Source organism: Dysidea avara, chromosome 7, assembly GCF_963678975.1.
Source record: "Dysidea avara chromosome 7, odDysAvar1.4, whole genome shotgun sequence".
NCBI lineage: Eukaryota > Metazoa > Porifera > Demospongiae > Dictyoceratida > Dysideidae > Dysidea > Dysidea avara.
The window spans coordinates 36,675,798-36,693,573 of record NC_089278.1 but is presented as its reverse complement, the minus strand read 5'-3'; the positions used below and the strand labels follow the sequence as shown (position 1 = coordinate 36,693,573).

Sequence of the window (17,776 nt, the reverse complement as noted above, 5' to 3'; positions counted from 1 at the left end):
TGTGCTGAGCTAAATCTCAATAAAACCAGCCAGGGAGACCATCGCTCAGTAAGCAGACAACGTAGGACTGTTTGATAAACTATTATAGTGATTTGTACATGTTTTGTACATCTTTGTTGTGTTGTAGTTACTTTGCGGTTTGTGTTGTGTGAACATAAACAATATAACCAAGTTCGTAAGTCTATAGTAAATATTTCAAGGGGTGGTTACTAAGTAATTTAGCGTACAGGTAGTGTTATACTGAGAAATTCAGTGAGACCTATATAGTCCGTCGGGAAATTCAGCCATGAATGAGTTTTAATTAAATAACTTAGTTTTATTTGAAGTTAATAGGTGATTTCATTCCAAAGTTCTGATCATTTATATTACCCATAAATTTTGAACCTCCCCACAGGTAATTCATTCCGCAAGGGAAGGTAAACTTGAAGAATTTTGCAGCTACTAAAAGCAGTCATAACTTCAAAATGGAATTACCTATTAACTTCAAATAAAAACCAAGTTGTTTTGTTCAACAAGACCTTTATTTTGGTACCATATTTTAACACGTCAATTAATGCCTCAGGAAGATAAAGACAGAAATAATCAAACTTCTGTACAAAAGTGTCCACAAAGGTCACCAAAGATTAAATCTGCAATGGCACTATATCAAAAAATACATGTCATGAGGAATACTATTTATGTGGAAAGTCTTTTATGAATAAGTGCACAATTTGGCTAATTTTGGGGGCTATGCTGCTATACTACCAGGCCTACTTCCAGTCCAGGCCCTTAGCAGGTTTAAGCACCTGTGCCTTATACCGAAAGCTGTCAGCTCCTGGATCTAGCTACGAGAGTAAACTAGGGTGGATCTCTACAATTACATCACTGCATTAGATTCCTAGAGCATGTGTACAACAGCACATGGTCTATAATACTTGTACTGTGCTAGCTAATCCTCTGCACATGCACTTGTAAATGGATAAGCTCTACGTGAATATCATGTCTGAGCCTGGAAACAAAGACTATTGTGCAGAACAACATTACGTATGAAATTGACTGTTGTATAAATGTCAAAGTCTATTTTAAAAATTCCATTGTCTGCTTCCATATCCGCATCCACCTATATCCACTTTTTCCAACTACCCTGAAGTTAGTGACCACAAATGTATCATTGCCAACCCTCTGGTATACTGTAACCACATAACAGCTACAGCAAGACATGTGACATAATAACAATAGAAGATCCTTCTACTGTCTATAGTGGATACAATAGGCCAAATTTTACACATGTCCAGTCCATTTAGGCAACTGCAATGGTTTGTTTTACATAGCTGTCACATACAGAGCTTATGATAAACTTTTTCTGTTGTTCGCTACAATGTCCTGACAAACCAGAATCCATAATCATGAAATGCTATGGTTACATGTCACCTAGTATACATTGGCACATTTTTCATGTACTGTACAAATTTCACATCTACACAAGTTCATTGTTCAATCATTTGTAGAACATGTCACCTTTGTAATGTTGTTGTGTGGAGGCATATTGGTGATTATGTAATGACTGTATCATGTGTTGTAGTTGGGTAGAACTCCTTTTGAAGATGCAGTTTCGTATGGAAAGAGTGGAGTAGTATGGTGGTTTGTTAAACAACACCAGACTGACATTTCACAATTTAATGAGGTGAGAAATTACATCACGTATTATTATTAATGATAATTACTATACAGAATTAAAGTTGTTTTTGAAATATTACGGAGTATTCTGCAATAGATTGAGTCATTTGTGGTATATGAATTGTCATAAAACAAATAGTAAATTGTTGTTTCTACATTTTGCTTCAAAAATACAGCACTCAGTAGGCATGTTGAGACTAGTACAGCACTCATGCTGTATTAGCCTCTTGACACATCCTTTGTGTTGTGTTTCCATACACACACATGGTGGTACTTTAACTATAACCTATTACACCTCTGTACTATACAGGTTACACAACAGAAGATTAAGAAGTTGGTGGAACAAGTAGAAGCAAGACAAGCTGAAAGTCAAGAAGGTGATTGTTTACAAAATATTGTTGTGTTTTGATAAGTATGCACCTGTTTTACCAGTAAATTGAATTAAAGTAACATACCTACGTACCTGGTCTCAGAAAACTTTATTATCATCTTCCCTAATAACTAGTGATGGGCAGTACTGAGAATTCACGTAAATAATCAATATGGTATATGGTACCGCTCAAATAATGTAATATCATCTCATGAGAGTACATACAAGTAATTAAAAAACTCACTTAATAAAGGGTGTGGCACCATTTTTCTTGTGTGTATTTATCTCAAACAAAACAGGATGTATACTCACGAGCAAAACAGGTGCCACGCCTTTTAATTAGCGAGTCTTTTAATCACTCACATGAGATGACATTACATTTGAGCAGTACTGTAAAATAATTAATTGAGGCAAGAGTTCATAATGAAAATTGGTGTTACTATTTTTTATTATGAGCTCTTGATTGAGGCTATATAATGTTTATTTCTATGGTATCCTGCAATTACTTTCGATATTTGCAATATATTGCAATTATCACAATATCAAAATACCATTCAGTGTGTACTGATTAATGACACTTTAATCTGACAAGTGAATGTGTTACAATATAATACTCTCAATAGCAGCTTAACATATTATTTTGAAATACGTCAAGTGATTAGCCAATAAAATTAGTATTACACTTGTTTGTCAAGGGACGACAAAAATCCAGAGAAGGTTGGACACAGTTTAAGCACCCCTAAAACAAATTATACGAAACTGAAGAGGTTTATGCATCTATCTCAGTTTAATTCGGTAAAGTATCATTGTTCTGATTATAGAATACGCACGTAACAATTCTGGAGAAATTCTACACACCAAACCGCAACTTATTAATTTCACCCCAATCACCTAGCACTTTTACTAAACAAAGTACATCACCTTGAAGCTTACGTGAAGCACCATCCGAATATCTAATCAACCCCAGTCAACCCCATCGTGTTTCAAATTTGTATTGTGACTATTGAGGGTCATGTGAACTACCAAATAAAATTAAGGGCAATATATTTATGTGGCGCTTAGAGTGTTTCCAACCTCCTCTGACAAGAATGTGTACTACTAATTTGATTGGCTAAAAGTGTGGTGTGTTTCTATTGGAAGTAAGTGTCCGACTTGATAACTAGTGTTACCATAGTGATAGATGCCTTATGGTATATAGCAACAATATGGTTGCTTAGCAATGGTTGTTAAGTAACCATTACTAAGGTGAACGTCATTTTGAGAGCATAGCAATGGTTGCTAGGCAATAGTTGCTAAGTGTGATTGGTCTTTTGCAGTTGGTCTTTTTCTGCCTAGTAACAGTTGCTATGGTTGTCGGATTAATTTGCAATAGGACAGATGGTTGTGGTATTTGGGATTAATAGTTCTCACATTGTAAACAGGAAGGAGTAAAATAGTGCAAGGCGAAATAGAACGGATTCAGGATTAATAGTGTGAGCATTGTAAACATGAAGGAGTAAAATAGTGCTATTACATATACAAATATGTATATTGATTTCCAATTCTATTATTATACCCCTCGGAGCCCAAGGGTTATAGCAGTTGTCTTGTGTGGATCTGTGCAAATTTTCTGTTACCACTTTAACTGCTGTGTACCTCGTTTATAGGTTAAAACAAGGTGCCCTTATACTTTTAAAGAGTTTAACAAATGAAACATATGGATTGTTCACAAACGCTTTATTCAAAAGTTATGGCAATATAAGAATTCAAGATTTCCAGTAAGATCTTAATCATCATTAGGCCACTTGTTGTTAATTTTATATTTCAGATCCCCAACCCGCACACCACCTAATTTGGTCATTATTATGAGTTTTCACTATTACTCCATATAGAAGTTATAAACAAACTTGCTTACATAGCTAGGTATAGTGAAAGGAAGACTAGATGGGTTGAAGATTAATCCCAAGAAGGGACTTTACTCCTCAATAAGGTAAAGTAAAAGATTCTTTATTAAGCATATAACTAACTCTAATAAAACAGTCAGGTGCATGTAAGATTGTAAGAATGTAATGAAGAATAAATAATGTGCCACCCACCCATGTTGGTTTAGGCTAACTTTTTGATCTGAAACATAATATTTTGTCACAGGTTTGTTGTGGATCACTTAGATTTCTGGCTTGCCTCTCTACTCGTGTAACATGGTTGTTTTCAAGATTTGCATTAGTTGACAATCCACACACTGGGGAGAAAAATTAGTTGTCACACAGTCAGATAGCTGACTAGCTAATAGAGCTGACTGATATACCAGTATTGTTAGTAAACCATCTTGCTGATTTTGATTAGAGGTGTACCGATACGGGTTTATGGCATGTACCGATATCTGATATTGATGCTACTAAATGAAGCCAATAATCAATAGTTGATCCAATATTTGCGTTACAGTTGTAAGCAAACAAAAGTATACATTTACCTACAACATGTGCATGTATTCATTGCTATACTCTGCCTGTGGTGGTAGCTTGGTTTTCTACTGGACAATTAGGCACTCACAAGCATTTTTATGTATACTCCCATGAAGCCTTAAAGTGGATATTTCTGCATTACTCCGCATTTTAATGGCTTGTGAGAAAGCTGGTACAACAAGTTTCCTGTTTTTATTACAAAGGTACTATATAACTGCTTTATTTGTAAAGACTGTGATAAGCTTTCTAGCAACAAACACTAGAATTGCGTGTATGTATATGACTTCTCGTAGCATAGCATTTGTTGTAGAGTAATCAATAAGTCACTGGCACTAAACAGCCAAGTGGATAACCAATATATAATCTGTTTATGTACAAACTGTTGTTACTTTATAAATATCGGTAGCAATATCAGCTCTCCTTCTGTTCTGTACCGATACCAATATTGGTAAAAATTACCCGATATTTTAGATAATCCAATTATCAGTACACCTCTAGTTTTGGTACTGCCTATTTTTTGTCATACAACATGGCTTCCCTGTGGACATGTTTTATCCCATATTTAGTGGGTAACCAGACATGTGACAGGCAGGTGATGATGTGGCCACTATGTAAACAAGTTTATCTGTGGTAATTTGTACCTGAGGTATTTGGTTTATCATACTTCGTAGTGTATAGTAGGGACCACAAAGGAGTAGGCGTGGCCCACGAAATAAAATCACCCAAAAAGCAGCCTCAATTTTCCCTGACGATGATGAGGCAGTATTGGTTAGGTAAAGCTAAGCCCAAACAAGCTTTCAGATCGACCCAAAACACTTTCAACAAGTTGCTATGGAATTTTAAAAATAATTTATTTAGCGGAATTTTCTACTGACTGACTGACTGAGTAACTAACCGACTGACTAATTCCTTCAGACAAGCGTAACTCGATAACGGCTAAGGCTACAGGCTTGATTTTTCACTGTTCAACGTCGCTTCGGCCCGACAGGTGCCTTTTGGCATACCGCAGTATGTGCAATGCCTTCTTCATGGACTTACCAGTGTCCTCCTTTGTGTCCCATTCATCTTTGCTGACAGCGAAAAGTGTCGATTTGGCAATAGCACGTGATGGCTTCCCTTCATAACGGAAATCGTCTGTATTTGTCATAGTGGCTATTTTGATAGCAGAGGCGCTTTTCAAATAGTTCTTGATTCGTACGGCTGTGTAACGGGTTGAACATAGCCGACAACGAAGCGTAATGGATTCAGATGATAATTATTGATATAATCCGGGGCGCACGGCATCATTTCTTTCGATATGCGTGAATTACAGTGGTGCTTTTCTAACAGTTGTTGATTCGAAATGCTGCGTAACAAGTTGAACATAGCTGACAACAAAACATAATGGATACTTCACTTTTCAGACGATAATTGGGGCGCGCGGCGTCATTTCTGATGCGGTATGCGTGGGTTCACCAGTCATAATAATAATTAAAGTTAACAAACAAGTACACAGAAAAATATGGAATTTTCAACTAGAGTAGGGACCATACATAGCACATCGATAAAAGTACTGAAACAAGCTGGAGTAGTCCATGATATTAAACCACAGTAAAACAATAAGAAGTGTTATATCCCTACTGTGCTCAAGATACCATTATGGAAATGCACAGTAGGGATATAACACTTATTGTTTTACAGTGATTTAATATCGTACACTACTCCAGCTTGTCTCAGTACTTTTTATCGATGTGCTATGGTCCCTACTCTAGTTGAAGGTTCCAAATTTTTCTGTGTACTTATTGAGGTAAATGGCTGTTACTTTAATGCCAATGGCTTTTATATTAATACCATGATATTTAGTAATACTATGACATTTAACCCTCAGGATGGCAAGGCTAGGGTTACTGTAGTTGTCTTGTGCGGCTCTGTGTGGCTTCTCTTGATGAGTTTAACAAATTAAATGTGTGGATTGTTCTGCAAACACTTTATTCTAAAGTTGTGGTGATATGTGCTGTTCATCTTGGCCTCCTCACTTCTTGATGAAGTCTTGATGTACAAAGTGTTAGCAATAAATCCTTTTCAACCATAGTACTAGCGATACTCCACTGATTCAGACGAGGGATTGACAAACTCAACAAAAGCAGGGATGAGATTTCAAAATCTTTAATATGTCAAGATTTCTTAATTATTGTTGAGTTGTCCAGATATAACCAGCGATCTACAAAATTTCAGGCCAGGCTCCGTGCAGATCTCTTGGATTTAGACTAGAAGCTTTAAATTAATGAGCCTTCACGAATCTTGTGGTCAGTAAACCTATAATATGATAAAATGGAGTGTGCTAGAAAGGCTGGTGCCTAATTGGGACTAAGGTCCACGTGTTGTCACACAAAGTTACTACACTATTTGTTGCTGCTTGTTTTGTGCTAAAGCTACTGTAAGTTATTTCAGTAGGTACAAGTTGCATTTTTATACCTGGTTTGTGTGCTAACCAAAGTGATAATTATAGCCCTGTTATAGAAACAGGACAAGCAGCAAAACTGATCCACGTGTTGTTACCTGGTACTATGGATCTCCATATGTTTATTCAATTTCCCCGAGGGTTTTGCACAATAGTGCTTCAGTTTATACAATTTGCTATTTGTAATAGTTGTAATATGGGAATGAGGGCTTTGCAGCCAGAGGGCATACATTCAGGCAAAGCCCAAATTGCCCCGTGTTACAGCTAATATGTAACACTTATCAGCTGATAGCCTGTACAGGGTGATCAATCACCCAAGCCAATACGAGTGCAGTCACTGGATGTATTATATATGCATACCTAAAATTTTTGATTATGGCTCAGCAGCTAGTACGTTCTGGTTACGTTTGGTTATGAAGATGGACATTGCCTAGAGATATCACAGAGAATTTCAGTTATGCAAGTTTAATGTTTTAATCAGTGCTATTGAATCGTTTATAGAAAATTACTAGATAGGTAATAGCATGCTTGTAGAGTGGTTACTCCGTGCAGAGTGGTAGCTTCATGATGGGGGTGTGTCCATATTTGAAAACGTGCGGAAACAATTGGTGAGTAAGTTATAGCACTAGTTCTCACCTTAGCCCAACGTTTTTCAACTCGTAAGATGGCAAGGATAACAAAACGCTATCCGCCTGAGTGGTTTTCATAGCAAAATCCAAGTTGTGCATCCTAATCACGTGAATATTAATCGATATCCACAATTGATTGTGGCCTCAGTGTCTATATAATTATTGCCCAGTTGTAGCCCAGGGTACATTTCGCATGTAACCCGGCTAGCTGGGATGCATACAAAATGTAGCCCAGATAGCTCCTTTGATCTGAGGTGTGAAAGTGTTACATGTAATATACTGTATAACAACAAATATTGGTGAAACTAATATCTGGCAATTTTGCCATAAAATTGCAGTTGGCAAAAATTTAATTTGGTGAAATGCTCTCACTGAAAAATTGGCAGTGCACACGAGTGGTATAAGGACAAAGTGCACATGCTGTAGTGTACAATCCTTTTTGTGCTAAATGTTATGGACTCAGTCACTGCATCCATCTAGTCGCTTTCATGATTGAACCAGGTTTGGATCTGACCAGCATTAAAGAATATTCAGGTCCTGCTGCAGCCCGATTTGTTTTGTAGACCATGCACACTCATCAAGATCATTTGCTGTCTGTAAGCATACGTAGAGTCTCACCCATTTATCAATGGCTGTGCACAAAATCATGTCTGTTTGTATCTGCAAACTTACGTGGAACCACGCCCACTAATCAAGTATATGAGTTCTAGTCTAGTCCATAGCGTGGTCCCACCCATTTGCATGCATGGGACCACGCTAATTTACCAACAAGGTATATTTAAGTAGTATCCATGAAGTCACACTTGGTTTGTCGAAACCTGTTTCAACAACTGCTATCAAAAGCTTGGACACAATAATAATGGTGAAATTTAAATTTGGCAGTTTAGTGATGAATCGCCAATTCACCGCCAAATTTAATTTATATACAGTATACCACTGAGGCCTGCTCACCTAATAGGTGAAGGAAGGCAAACTTGCATTCACCACTTTACTTTTATACAGAGGTTTGTAAACAGTGATTGTGGGTTAAAATTGTGGGCACAAAAATATATGACTGTGGGTTTCACTGGCTGTAGTGATACCATTTCTAACCAAATAACCACTTTGTGGATGTCTAAAGTAACCTAAAGTGCTAAAATAAGTACTTAGGAGTATAGGTTGTGAATGGCTGAGCCATCTTGTCATGCGGTTGAAATGTGCTGTGTAGAAAAACAATCCCCACATTGTGAACATGACCATTTACTGATGCCTATATAGTAACTGAACTATGCAATACTTCCTTCTGAGAAAATGGTTAGCCTAACCGTAAACCAACATATTAGAGTCTATGCTAAACTCAAACCCACAATGCAAACTTTAGTAGGTTATATAAAGAATCAAAGGGAACTGATGCTTTGTAACATTGATACTGATGCATTGTAACATTGAACTGATGCATTGATACTGTATGGCACTATTGTCATCAGTCTTTCAGTGATATTTCTACAAAAGATGCAGATGACATCTTGATGTATAGGCCTATACATTCTACAAATGACCTCTGTCCTTACACCATACTACTAGTATCTTTGTATACAGTACCTGAGTACCTTCAAAACCAGACCATCATGACATGATTGTGTTGACTACAACTGCAATAAAGAAAACCACCTACTTGGGTTCTTAAACATTCCAGACCATGCCATTAAACAATTTCTGAATACTGTTGTGTCATCTGGGTATCAACCATCCCATACTGTTAAAATGACATTTCTAAACTTGAAGTAACTCATGTGATATCTCTGTACAAATCACCAATATGATGTAACAGATGTGAAAAGTGTCTCAAGCACGAGTGACCATCCCCATAGATACCTGTACAGGAATTTGTTAGAAGCCACTTTTTATGTACGTTCTAGAAGAATTTATCCCAAGCGTAGCTAATTACTGTTCTACTTGAGGACATAATTACCTCAGTGTAGCCTGGGTTGCAAATACCTCCTTTGAAGCTCATCCAGCATTTAACTATACAAACTCCCTCAGATATAAACATAAAGTATTTAAGTTGTAAATGTGTACATCTGGTAGTGTGCCTTCAGCACTTCCAGCCATCAGTACATAACTGCTTTCTGTGACACGAGATGCAGCCTTCAGTGTAGTCAACAGATTCCACCATTCTATTTCCCATTTCCTACAGATCCTGAATTGGTCTCAGAACAATTCAGAGTGGATTATAATGGTCAGCCATTAGACATTTACCAACCAATTAGATCGAATACTGCCCAATTACCTATTGAACCAGTCAAGGATGGCCGACCACTTTCTGCTAAAAAAGATCGATATGTACTGTAATAGAACAGTCAGCTACTCTAACACCCCTTTCATATGGTCACTTTAAACCACATTCAACCCGGGTTAACGTGTTCATATGACCACCATAACCAGGTTGAACCCGGGTTGAACCCAGAAGTCATAACCGAGTTCAACCCTACAAAAAAGGAGCAGGGTTGAGCTCGGGTTTAACTCAGTTTATGGCTTCAAAAGTGGGTTGCGGTTTTTAATGAATACATAAAATGCACAGAAGACAATTATCACTCAATGAATACCATCATGTGATGATTGATTGTGAACAGAAACTGGGTTGAATGTGGGTATTCAACCCGGCACTTTTGGGTGGCCATATGAAAAGGTTGTAATAGAGCAGTCGTAGAACTTCTTAAAAATGCGTACCTAAAAAGTCCTAAATAACAAAAAAAAATTGTCTTGGAGAAATGAACCTACATCTTTCAATGAAGTGCAATTTACACCATTCTACCACATGTTCATACACATGACTGTTTTAATGGCTTCTAAAGGATTATGATAGTAGGGACCACAAAGGAGTAGGCGTGGCCCATGAAATAACATCACCCAAAAACCAGCCTCAATTTTCCGTGACGACAATAGGCAGTATTGTTTACAGTAGGTAAAACTAGGCCCAAACAAGCTTTCAGATCAACCAAAAATGCTTTCAACAAGTTGCTACGGATTTTTATTATTTTTTTAAAATTATTGAACAGAATTTTCTACTGACTGACTGACTGATGCCTTCAGACAAGCGTAACTCGATAACGACTAAAGCTACGGGCTTGATTTTTTCACTGTTCGATATCGCTTTGACCTGAGAGGTTCCTTTTCACATACCGCAGTATGTACAGTGCATTCTTCATGGACTTACCAGTGCCCTCCTTTGTGTCCCATTCATCTTTGCTGACAGTAAAAAGTGTCGATTTGGTGGTAGTACGTTTTGAGTTCCCTTAGAAATGGAAACTGTCCATATTTTTCGTAAACATCTACTTTGACCTTGATCTGATGTAATGTCAGATCAACAAAGACTAGTTATAATCTTCTCTGGAACAATCCAATATTCACTTTACACTCTACAAGTGTGCTAGTAACTAATGGTGTGGTAAAATGGTAAACAAAGTCACTGAGCATGATGTGTCCTTGAAAATTATACAAGCGTAAACTTTAAATTTATTAAAAAGTGCAGTAAGGTAATATAAACAATAATTTGAATATACTATTTACACAACACCAAGGCAGAAACTTTTCCACTAGCAGGTTTACAAAATTACACAACTAGTGCTCAGATGCAATAAGCTTACCACAAAAGTGGGCATCGATGGTCATTCCAAAGCACTCGTGAACTCCAACAGATGTCAGTATCAATTAGCTATATAGTAATGCCTCTTACAGCAGCATGAGCACTATAAATAATTTTGTGGCATCTAAAGATGAGAATGTGTCAACATAGAAACATCATGTTACTGTCAGACCTTCAGTATTGGTCACTGTAAAGTTCTAATAAATAAACAAAATATTATTACTGTCTATGATAAAGATGACAACCAGGGTGATTGAAGATAAAAATGAAAGCAGGGCAAGCAGGCAGGCAGGGGTAGTTGGGTAAGGCAGATACGATCGGACATGAAGGATAGACTAGCACTCTAAAGACCAATATAGTATTGTACATGTGCACTAGAAATCTAATTCAGTGTCAGAGATTAACTGGCATGTCCCAACCTAATCTTGTAGGCTAGGTCCTTGAAACCCTCCACACTTGGTATAAGTTGTGTCCACTTATCACACAGCCCTCCCCCTCCCAAAATGCTGCCATCATCTTACTTGGAGGAGTCTTAGTGTTACAAACATCAGATATAGTGTTAAAAACAATAAACCCTACAGAAGGATGGATACTGAATTTTAAACACCTGCCAAAACCCGATTATTGGTCTGCCCTGCCTGCCTGCCTGCCTGCCTGCCTGCCTGCCTGCCTGCCTGCCTGCCTGCCTGCCTGCCTGCCTGCCTGCCTGCCTGCCTGCCTGCCTGCCTGCCTGCCTGCCTGCCTGCCTGCCTGCCTGCCTGCCTGCCTGCCTGCCTGCCTGCCTGCCTGCCTGCCTGCCTGCCTGCCTGCCTGCCTGCCTGCCTGCCTGCCTGCCTTGCCGGGTAGTTGGAAAAAGGCAGATAAAAATCGGACGCGATTTTCAAAAAGCAATTTCACATTTATACTAGACAAATGCTAAAAGCATTGTGGGGCGAGCCTGATCAATTGATGTTGATACTGACATTTGCCGGTCTGTATGAAGTAGCAGAAGTACCAGTACATGTAGGAATAAAATCAAAGTACTGTCCTGCAAATTTACCTTGATTCTCTTTCTTCAGTAGTTTCGGTCCGTCTTGTTGTCCTAGCCTGCTCTCTTCTTGTCCTGAGGCTCTCTTCTATTTCTGACTGACTCTGCTGTAATCTTATAGTAGTACATCTATTCCTATCATACTCTCTGCGCCTAGCCAATCTATACAAAATGGTTGAGTAATTCTACTAGAGTTGTAAAGTGATTATATTAAACCTTGCATCTCTTTGTTCAGGTGTTTCTGTCTGTCTGCGAATTCGGTCGCGCTCTCTCCTTCTTCATAGCCTCTCTTCTCGTGCTTCATCAGTCTCCACATTACTTGCCATGTGGCACAATCTGCACACGTGGTAGCATGGACTGGTAAATTCTTGTTCGCTATCCGTATACGTGACGCTCGTACATACCTTGGACCGCTACATTCTCGTTTGCCATCCGTGTTTGTGACGCTCGTACATACGTTCTACCGTTACATTCTCGTTCATCATCGTAAACGTGACGCTCGTACATACGATGATCGCCGCATTTGATCGTTCACTATGTCCGTATACTTGACGCTCGTACACACGGGTTTGACCAGCTAGTGTGGGGCTCGCTCAGGCTCGCCCCAATAACAGTTACTTTCATAGCTAACGCTGTTTTTACAGCAGTCTTCATTTCCAGACCCGGGCGTTGATCTTGTCTTAACGTGTATGCCCCATGCAACTTAGCTTAGCAGGCCAAATCCATGATCTTACGCCTTTTAGTACAAGGCGCAGGCACACAGAATTTAATAAGTGTACACAACACAGAGTTTAATATCACACGTATGTATGACTGTAGTTAGCCACAAATTCTCTTAAGCCACTGCACTAATATGATAATACACTTTTCTCTTACCTTACCACTTTAGTAACTGATGAAGAAAAGAAAGCTTACTCACTGGCAATAAAACTGGGGGAAGCTAATTCCTCCAGTATACGACTCCTAGTATTCGGTCCCGAGAATGCTGGGAAGACTTGCTTAATTTCTACTCTCTTTGATGAATCGTTCCAAGAAAATGCAGCAACAGAAGGAGCAGATGTTAAGATTGGTACCATCTATGCAAACAACTGGCGCCAGTGCACTCCTGAAGATATGGCTGACAAGCTTCACGTCCGATACTGCCATAGTTTAAATTTGACTGTAAAGAAAAAGGCTAAGTCTTTACTTCCACGTTCACGTTCACGTTCACGTTCACAAATGCAAATGCAAATGCCTGAAGTAAAGGTAGAAGAAATCAAGAAAGCTAAGATCATGATGGTATCCAGTGAAGATGAATTTACTGCCGTTGTGTGGGACTTCGCTGGCCAGATCCAATACTTGAACACCCATACTGTATTTGTGAGAAAAAACAACCTGGTTTTTATTGTCTTTAAGGCTTCCTGCAATTTATCTCATCCCACACAAGCCAGGCCAGGTGACCAGAATAAATCTGCACATGTTCCAAAGGCCAGCCAGTTTAAAGTAATTCATTACTGGCTTCAGACCGTCACTTCAGTTTGCAACGACGATGGAGATGCCCATCACAAGTCTGAACGGCTACCCACTGTAGTCTTGATTGCAACCCATCTTGATGAAATCACGGGTGATGTTGAAGCAGCCAAAAAGGAAATCATTTTACAACTTGCAAAAGAGCTTGAAGGGAAACCATATGCAAAACATCTGTTTGGAAATCGTGAAGGCCTACAGGTTGCTCTTGAGAAGTATTGCATATTTATAAGCAATAAGTATAGAGATCCATCCACCATTGCCCAACTAAAGAATATTGTGAGTCAAGCAACTACTCCAATTTTACAGGAAAAACATCCACTAGTCTACATAAAAATTGAAGAGAAGCTGCTGCTACTAAAGGAAGATGTTATCACTACCTCTGATTTCCATAAGATTGCAGTTGAAAATGGCTTCATGGCTGAGGAGGATAGCGATGAATTAAACGGAGCTCTCATCCATTTTCATCACAAAGGCATCATCTTGCACTTTCCTGCAGTTGATGGGCTGAAAGAATTGATTTTTCTATCTCCTCAATGGTTGGAAAAATTGATCTCTTTTCTTGTTGTTGGCCATCCTTACAAAGCAACAGGAGATACAAAAGATTTTGCTTACAAGTGCCTTACAGAAGATGGTTTCCTGTTAGGCACTTTCTTGGCCCACATGCTTCAGATGTTCAACAAGAGATACAGATTTGCCAGTTCCGAAATCTCTTTTGAAAAAGCGGTTGTTTTTCTAATTAAGTTTGGCTTTATAGTAGCAGTTAGCACTAAAACAAGATTGTTTGATTCCCATCCTGAAATTGAGATTGAAAAGGAAAATAAAGTGTTCATTGTACCTTCACAGCTTCGCATAGCTAAAAATGACATGGAAAAGCAACAGATCAAAACAGCTGAATGGTCCATTCATTTCAAATTCATGGCTGGGTTCATTCCACCAATGGTATATCACCACATGGTGGCTGCATGCATCACTTGGAGTGGAGACAGAAGCATTGTTGGGTGAGTGATGAATAATTGATTTAGTGTTGTAATTTTGTTATTGCATAGGTTGACCAAGTATGAAATAAAGATTGTTCTGATCAAAGGCCAGTTATATCATGTCAAGTTGTGTGAAGAAAGTAGCCAGATCCAGTTGGATATTGTCCTAGTGAAAAGTCTTGAGGGTGCTGCTGAATGCCGTAAAGAATTGATCAACTTTTTTCGAAGTAAACTAAATGAAATTTGCATGGAAATTATTCCTGCGTCTGCCAAGCCCATACCTTTTGTGCCATGTCCAAATTGTGGAAATCCACACATCAAATATGATAGTCTAATACAAAAGAAAGACCTTTACTGTGGCACTTTCATTCCGGATGATTGGTACGAAGGACTACTTACCTCACCAGGTACGTATGAAAACTGCATACTATATGAAAATTTACTATAATACATTAAAATTTTCAGGCATAGAGAGCTCTGATTGTTGTCTTGCCCATCCTGAAGTACCCAGTACTACTGATCACCAAGGTAATGGTATAAATTATTATACAGTGGATCCTTACTAATCTGAACAGCTCTGTTCTCATGTTGTGAAAGTCTTTTCAGTTTAGCAAAGCCCACAGGGCCTAGCTGGGTTACTCTAATAGAACATACATCTGATAACAAAACAACTAGTCTAATAGAATGGTTACTACTACTGTTCAGATTAGTGAGGATCCAGTGTGGCTATTTTTCACAAGTTGTGACCTGCTGAGCAAAAACTGGTTTTGCAAAAAAGAAAAAAAATATGCATGCCACGTTAAAATTTTATGCACGTTTTAATCAATTCAGTATGTACTGAAACAACCTCAAATGAATAAAACCTATACACCACCAGATTTTCCTTTTCATTCGGAGTAAGAAAATCTTTGTTTTTTGTGTTCGTACAGCATACCACGGTATGTGAGTTATGGGTGCTTATTTACAATGCGGTAGAAAAAAGTGTACCGTCATTATTTAATTGTTGAAATGGCCTTCTTCTTTGTCCACACAGAGATGTACATGGAAAACAGTATACCTTAATCAATGTGCCAATTCATGATGAACAGACTGAGCCAAAACCCGTCTTCGTAGCTTGTTTCAGTCATGAGTTATAAACAAGCACCTGTATTTCATTTGCCATATTGTTGCTGTATAAATCGAGTTATTCCTGTTTCAACTGTCTAGCATTATAACTCCAAGATTATTCTCACAAAAAGCTGAAACTTTGGCTGTCCACTCCTTTGTTACTATAGATAACAGACATACAATAAATGCAATTAAAGGAATGTGCAAAAATGGCTGGTGTTTTGCTCAGTGGGTCACATATTATGTAATGGGAGTAATTGAAGAGATGGTAAGATTGTAAAAATCAGACACAGACTACTGGTTTCTCTCACACTGCCAACTTAAAAATAAAGATACTTGCCACCTTTTTTGTGCTTTTACAAGGCTATTGCCAATCATGCTTTAATGTCACAACCATTTATGTAACAATACCAAACCCTAGAAAGCTAACCAAATAAGCACTGCACAAAATAAAGTAATTCTACAATGTGTCAAAATGCATACCTTAGACAATTATGAAGTTTTGAGTTTACAAATTATCAAATGTAGCCAGATCTGCAAAAACCCAGCATAATGGTGTATTTTCAAATTCTTTATAATCTACATAGCCAAGTGTATGGTTCATGCCAATAACTTTTAGAGTTACAGGCCTACATAGTAACAACAGAAAAATTAATTTGCACAGCAAGCATATAGGGAAATTAAATTACAAGCACTTACAAAAAGCATGCAGTTGTAACTTACAAACACAATGATATAGAGTTGCAACTAGCACCATTGTGTTTACCATGAATAGGGGAATCATTGCTGGGTAAGTTTTTCTTTGTATCATCTTTCTTTACCACATACAGAGACAACATTATAGTCTTAGTTGTTATCATCTATACACAGTTAATAGGATGTATTGTGTATTACACCTACTACATATAATGGGCTGTAATAGTCTAGCCATATGCTATAGTACACTTTTATGTTTGCTTTACTATTGGTTTATATATTTGCTCAGACTGTACTGATCGTACATCTACTAATACTGAGACATCAAAAGAAAAACCTGATGATAAAGGTAATCATCTTGTACAATCACAAGTAAATAATTTGGGAGAGCCCACTATTTACTCTTGGTATGATGTTTCACTATTGGCATAGTTTGAAGTATTGCTACTATGTGTGTGTGTATTATTTTTTAATATAGATGACTCACAGAAATTTCGGGATAATATTGAGAAATTTAGTCCACAACTACTTGAAACACTTCCTATGGATGACGCTATATTTATAGCTAAGCTACGATCTGCTGGTCTCCTACCTGGTAATTTGAAGGCTGAAATAAAGTCACTGAAGACATCAGCTGATAAAGCAGACTACTTTTTGGACTACGTGATACTACCAAACTTATCAGTTAATCAAACAAACTTTCACAAATTTTTAAAAGTGATGGAAGAAAGTGGTAACGACACTTTGAGTACACTTGCCAAAGACATTAAAAAACTTAATTGATTTTTTTTTTACAAACACTCGTACTAGTTAAGTTATCATTTCCAGTGTTATATTTTTTTAATTTCTTCATGGCATTTTACAGTAGTTATTAATTTTTATAGTAACTGAGTGTTATTTCTGTTAATTCTATAGGTCTGTATACAGTGATTCTTATTTTTGTAGAATTTCTTTATACACAAACTAGTATGCTACTAATATTTGGTTCTATTATACATCAATTGGTTAATGAGAGACTGATAATTTGGTGCGTATAATTAGGGTTGAAATAAATACTGCAATAAGTAAGGATCGACCGTTGGATGATTAGGAATTAGTGACAATTTGGTGTACAAGTATAATCATGTGATAATATATTTCTTAGGAAGATATAACCAAACAGAACAATAATTTTTAAATTGAGTTTGTTAATTATTTAACAATAAGTATGGATTTGTGGTCCATTATTAATGAAGCTCAAGAAGTGACTACTAAAGGCTGTAGAGTTAAAATGTATTTTGTTTGTCAGGAACACTATCA

At 37.7% G+C, this 17,776-nt stretch overlaps 2 protein-coding genes across 2 annotated transcripts in view; both read left to right on the top strand.

Annotated features, from left to right (window-relative positions):
• The window catches only part of LOC136261216 (26S proteasome non-ATPase regulatory subunit 10-like), a 37,281-nt gene extending 35,216 nt beyond the window's left edge, over positions 1-2,065 (top strand). Inside the window, exons 7-8 of the mRNA XM_066055190.1 lie at positions 1,562-1,663; positions 1,967-2,065. Of these exons, the coding sequence (XP_065911262.1) occupies positions 1,562-1,663; positions 1,967-2,065 (201 nt within the window). The remainder of the gene's footprint in view (positions 1-1,561; positions 1,664-1,966) is intronic.
• Positions 772-17,486, top strand: LOC136262572 (uncharacterized). The gene is made up of 7 exons (XM_066056904.1): positions 772-1,663; positions 1,967-2,033; positions 13,078-14,695; positions 14,744-15,081; positions 15,140-15,202; positions 16,767-16,826; positions 16,956-17,486. The coding sequence occupies exons 3-7, from the start codon at positions 13,302-13,304 to the stop codon at positions 17,258-17,260; spliced, it is 2,160 nt and encodes a 719-aa protein (XP_065912976.1). The 5' UTR covers positions 772-1,663; positions 1,967-2,033; positions 13,078-13,301; the 3' UTR covers positions 17,261-17,486.
• The last annotated feature ends 290 nt before the right edge of the window (positions 17,487-17,776 follow it).

Bases quoted from the DNA above. Each gene is read 5' to 3' on its own strand.
- LOC136262572 (XM_066056904.1), top strand. From the start codon at position 13,302: ATGGCTGACAAGCTTCACGTCCGATACTGCCATAGTTTAAATTTGACT. The intron at 14,696-14,743 runs GTGAGTGATGAA...GTTATTGCATAG, and splicing joins GGAGACAGAAGCATTGTTGG to GTTGACCAAGTATGAAATAA. The intron at 16,827-16,955 runs GTAATCATCTTG...TTTTTAATATAG, and splicing joins AGAAAAACCTGATGATAAAG to ATGACTCACAGAAATTTCGG.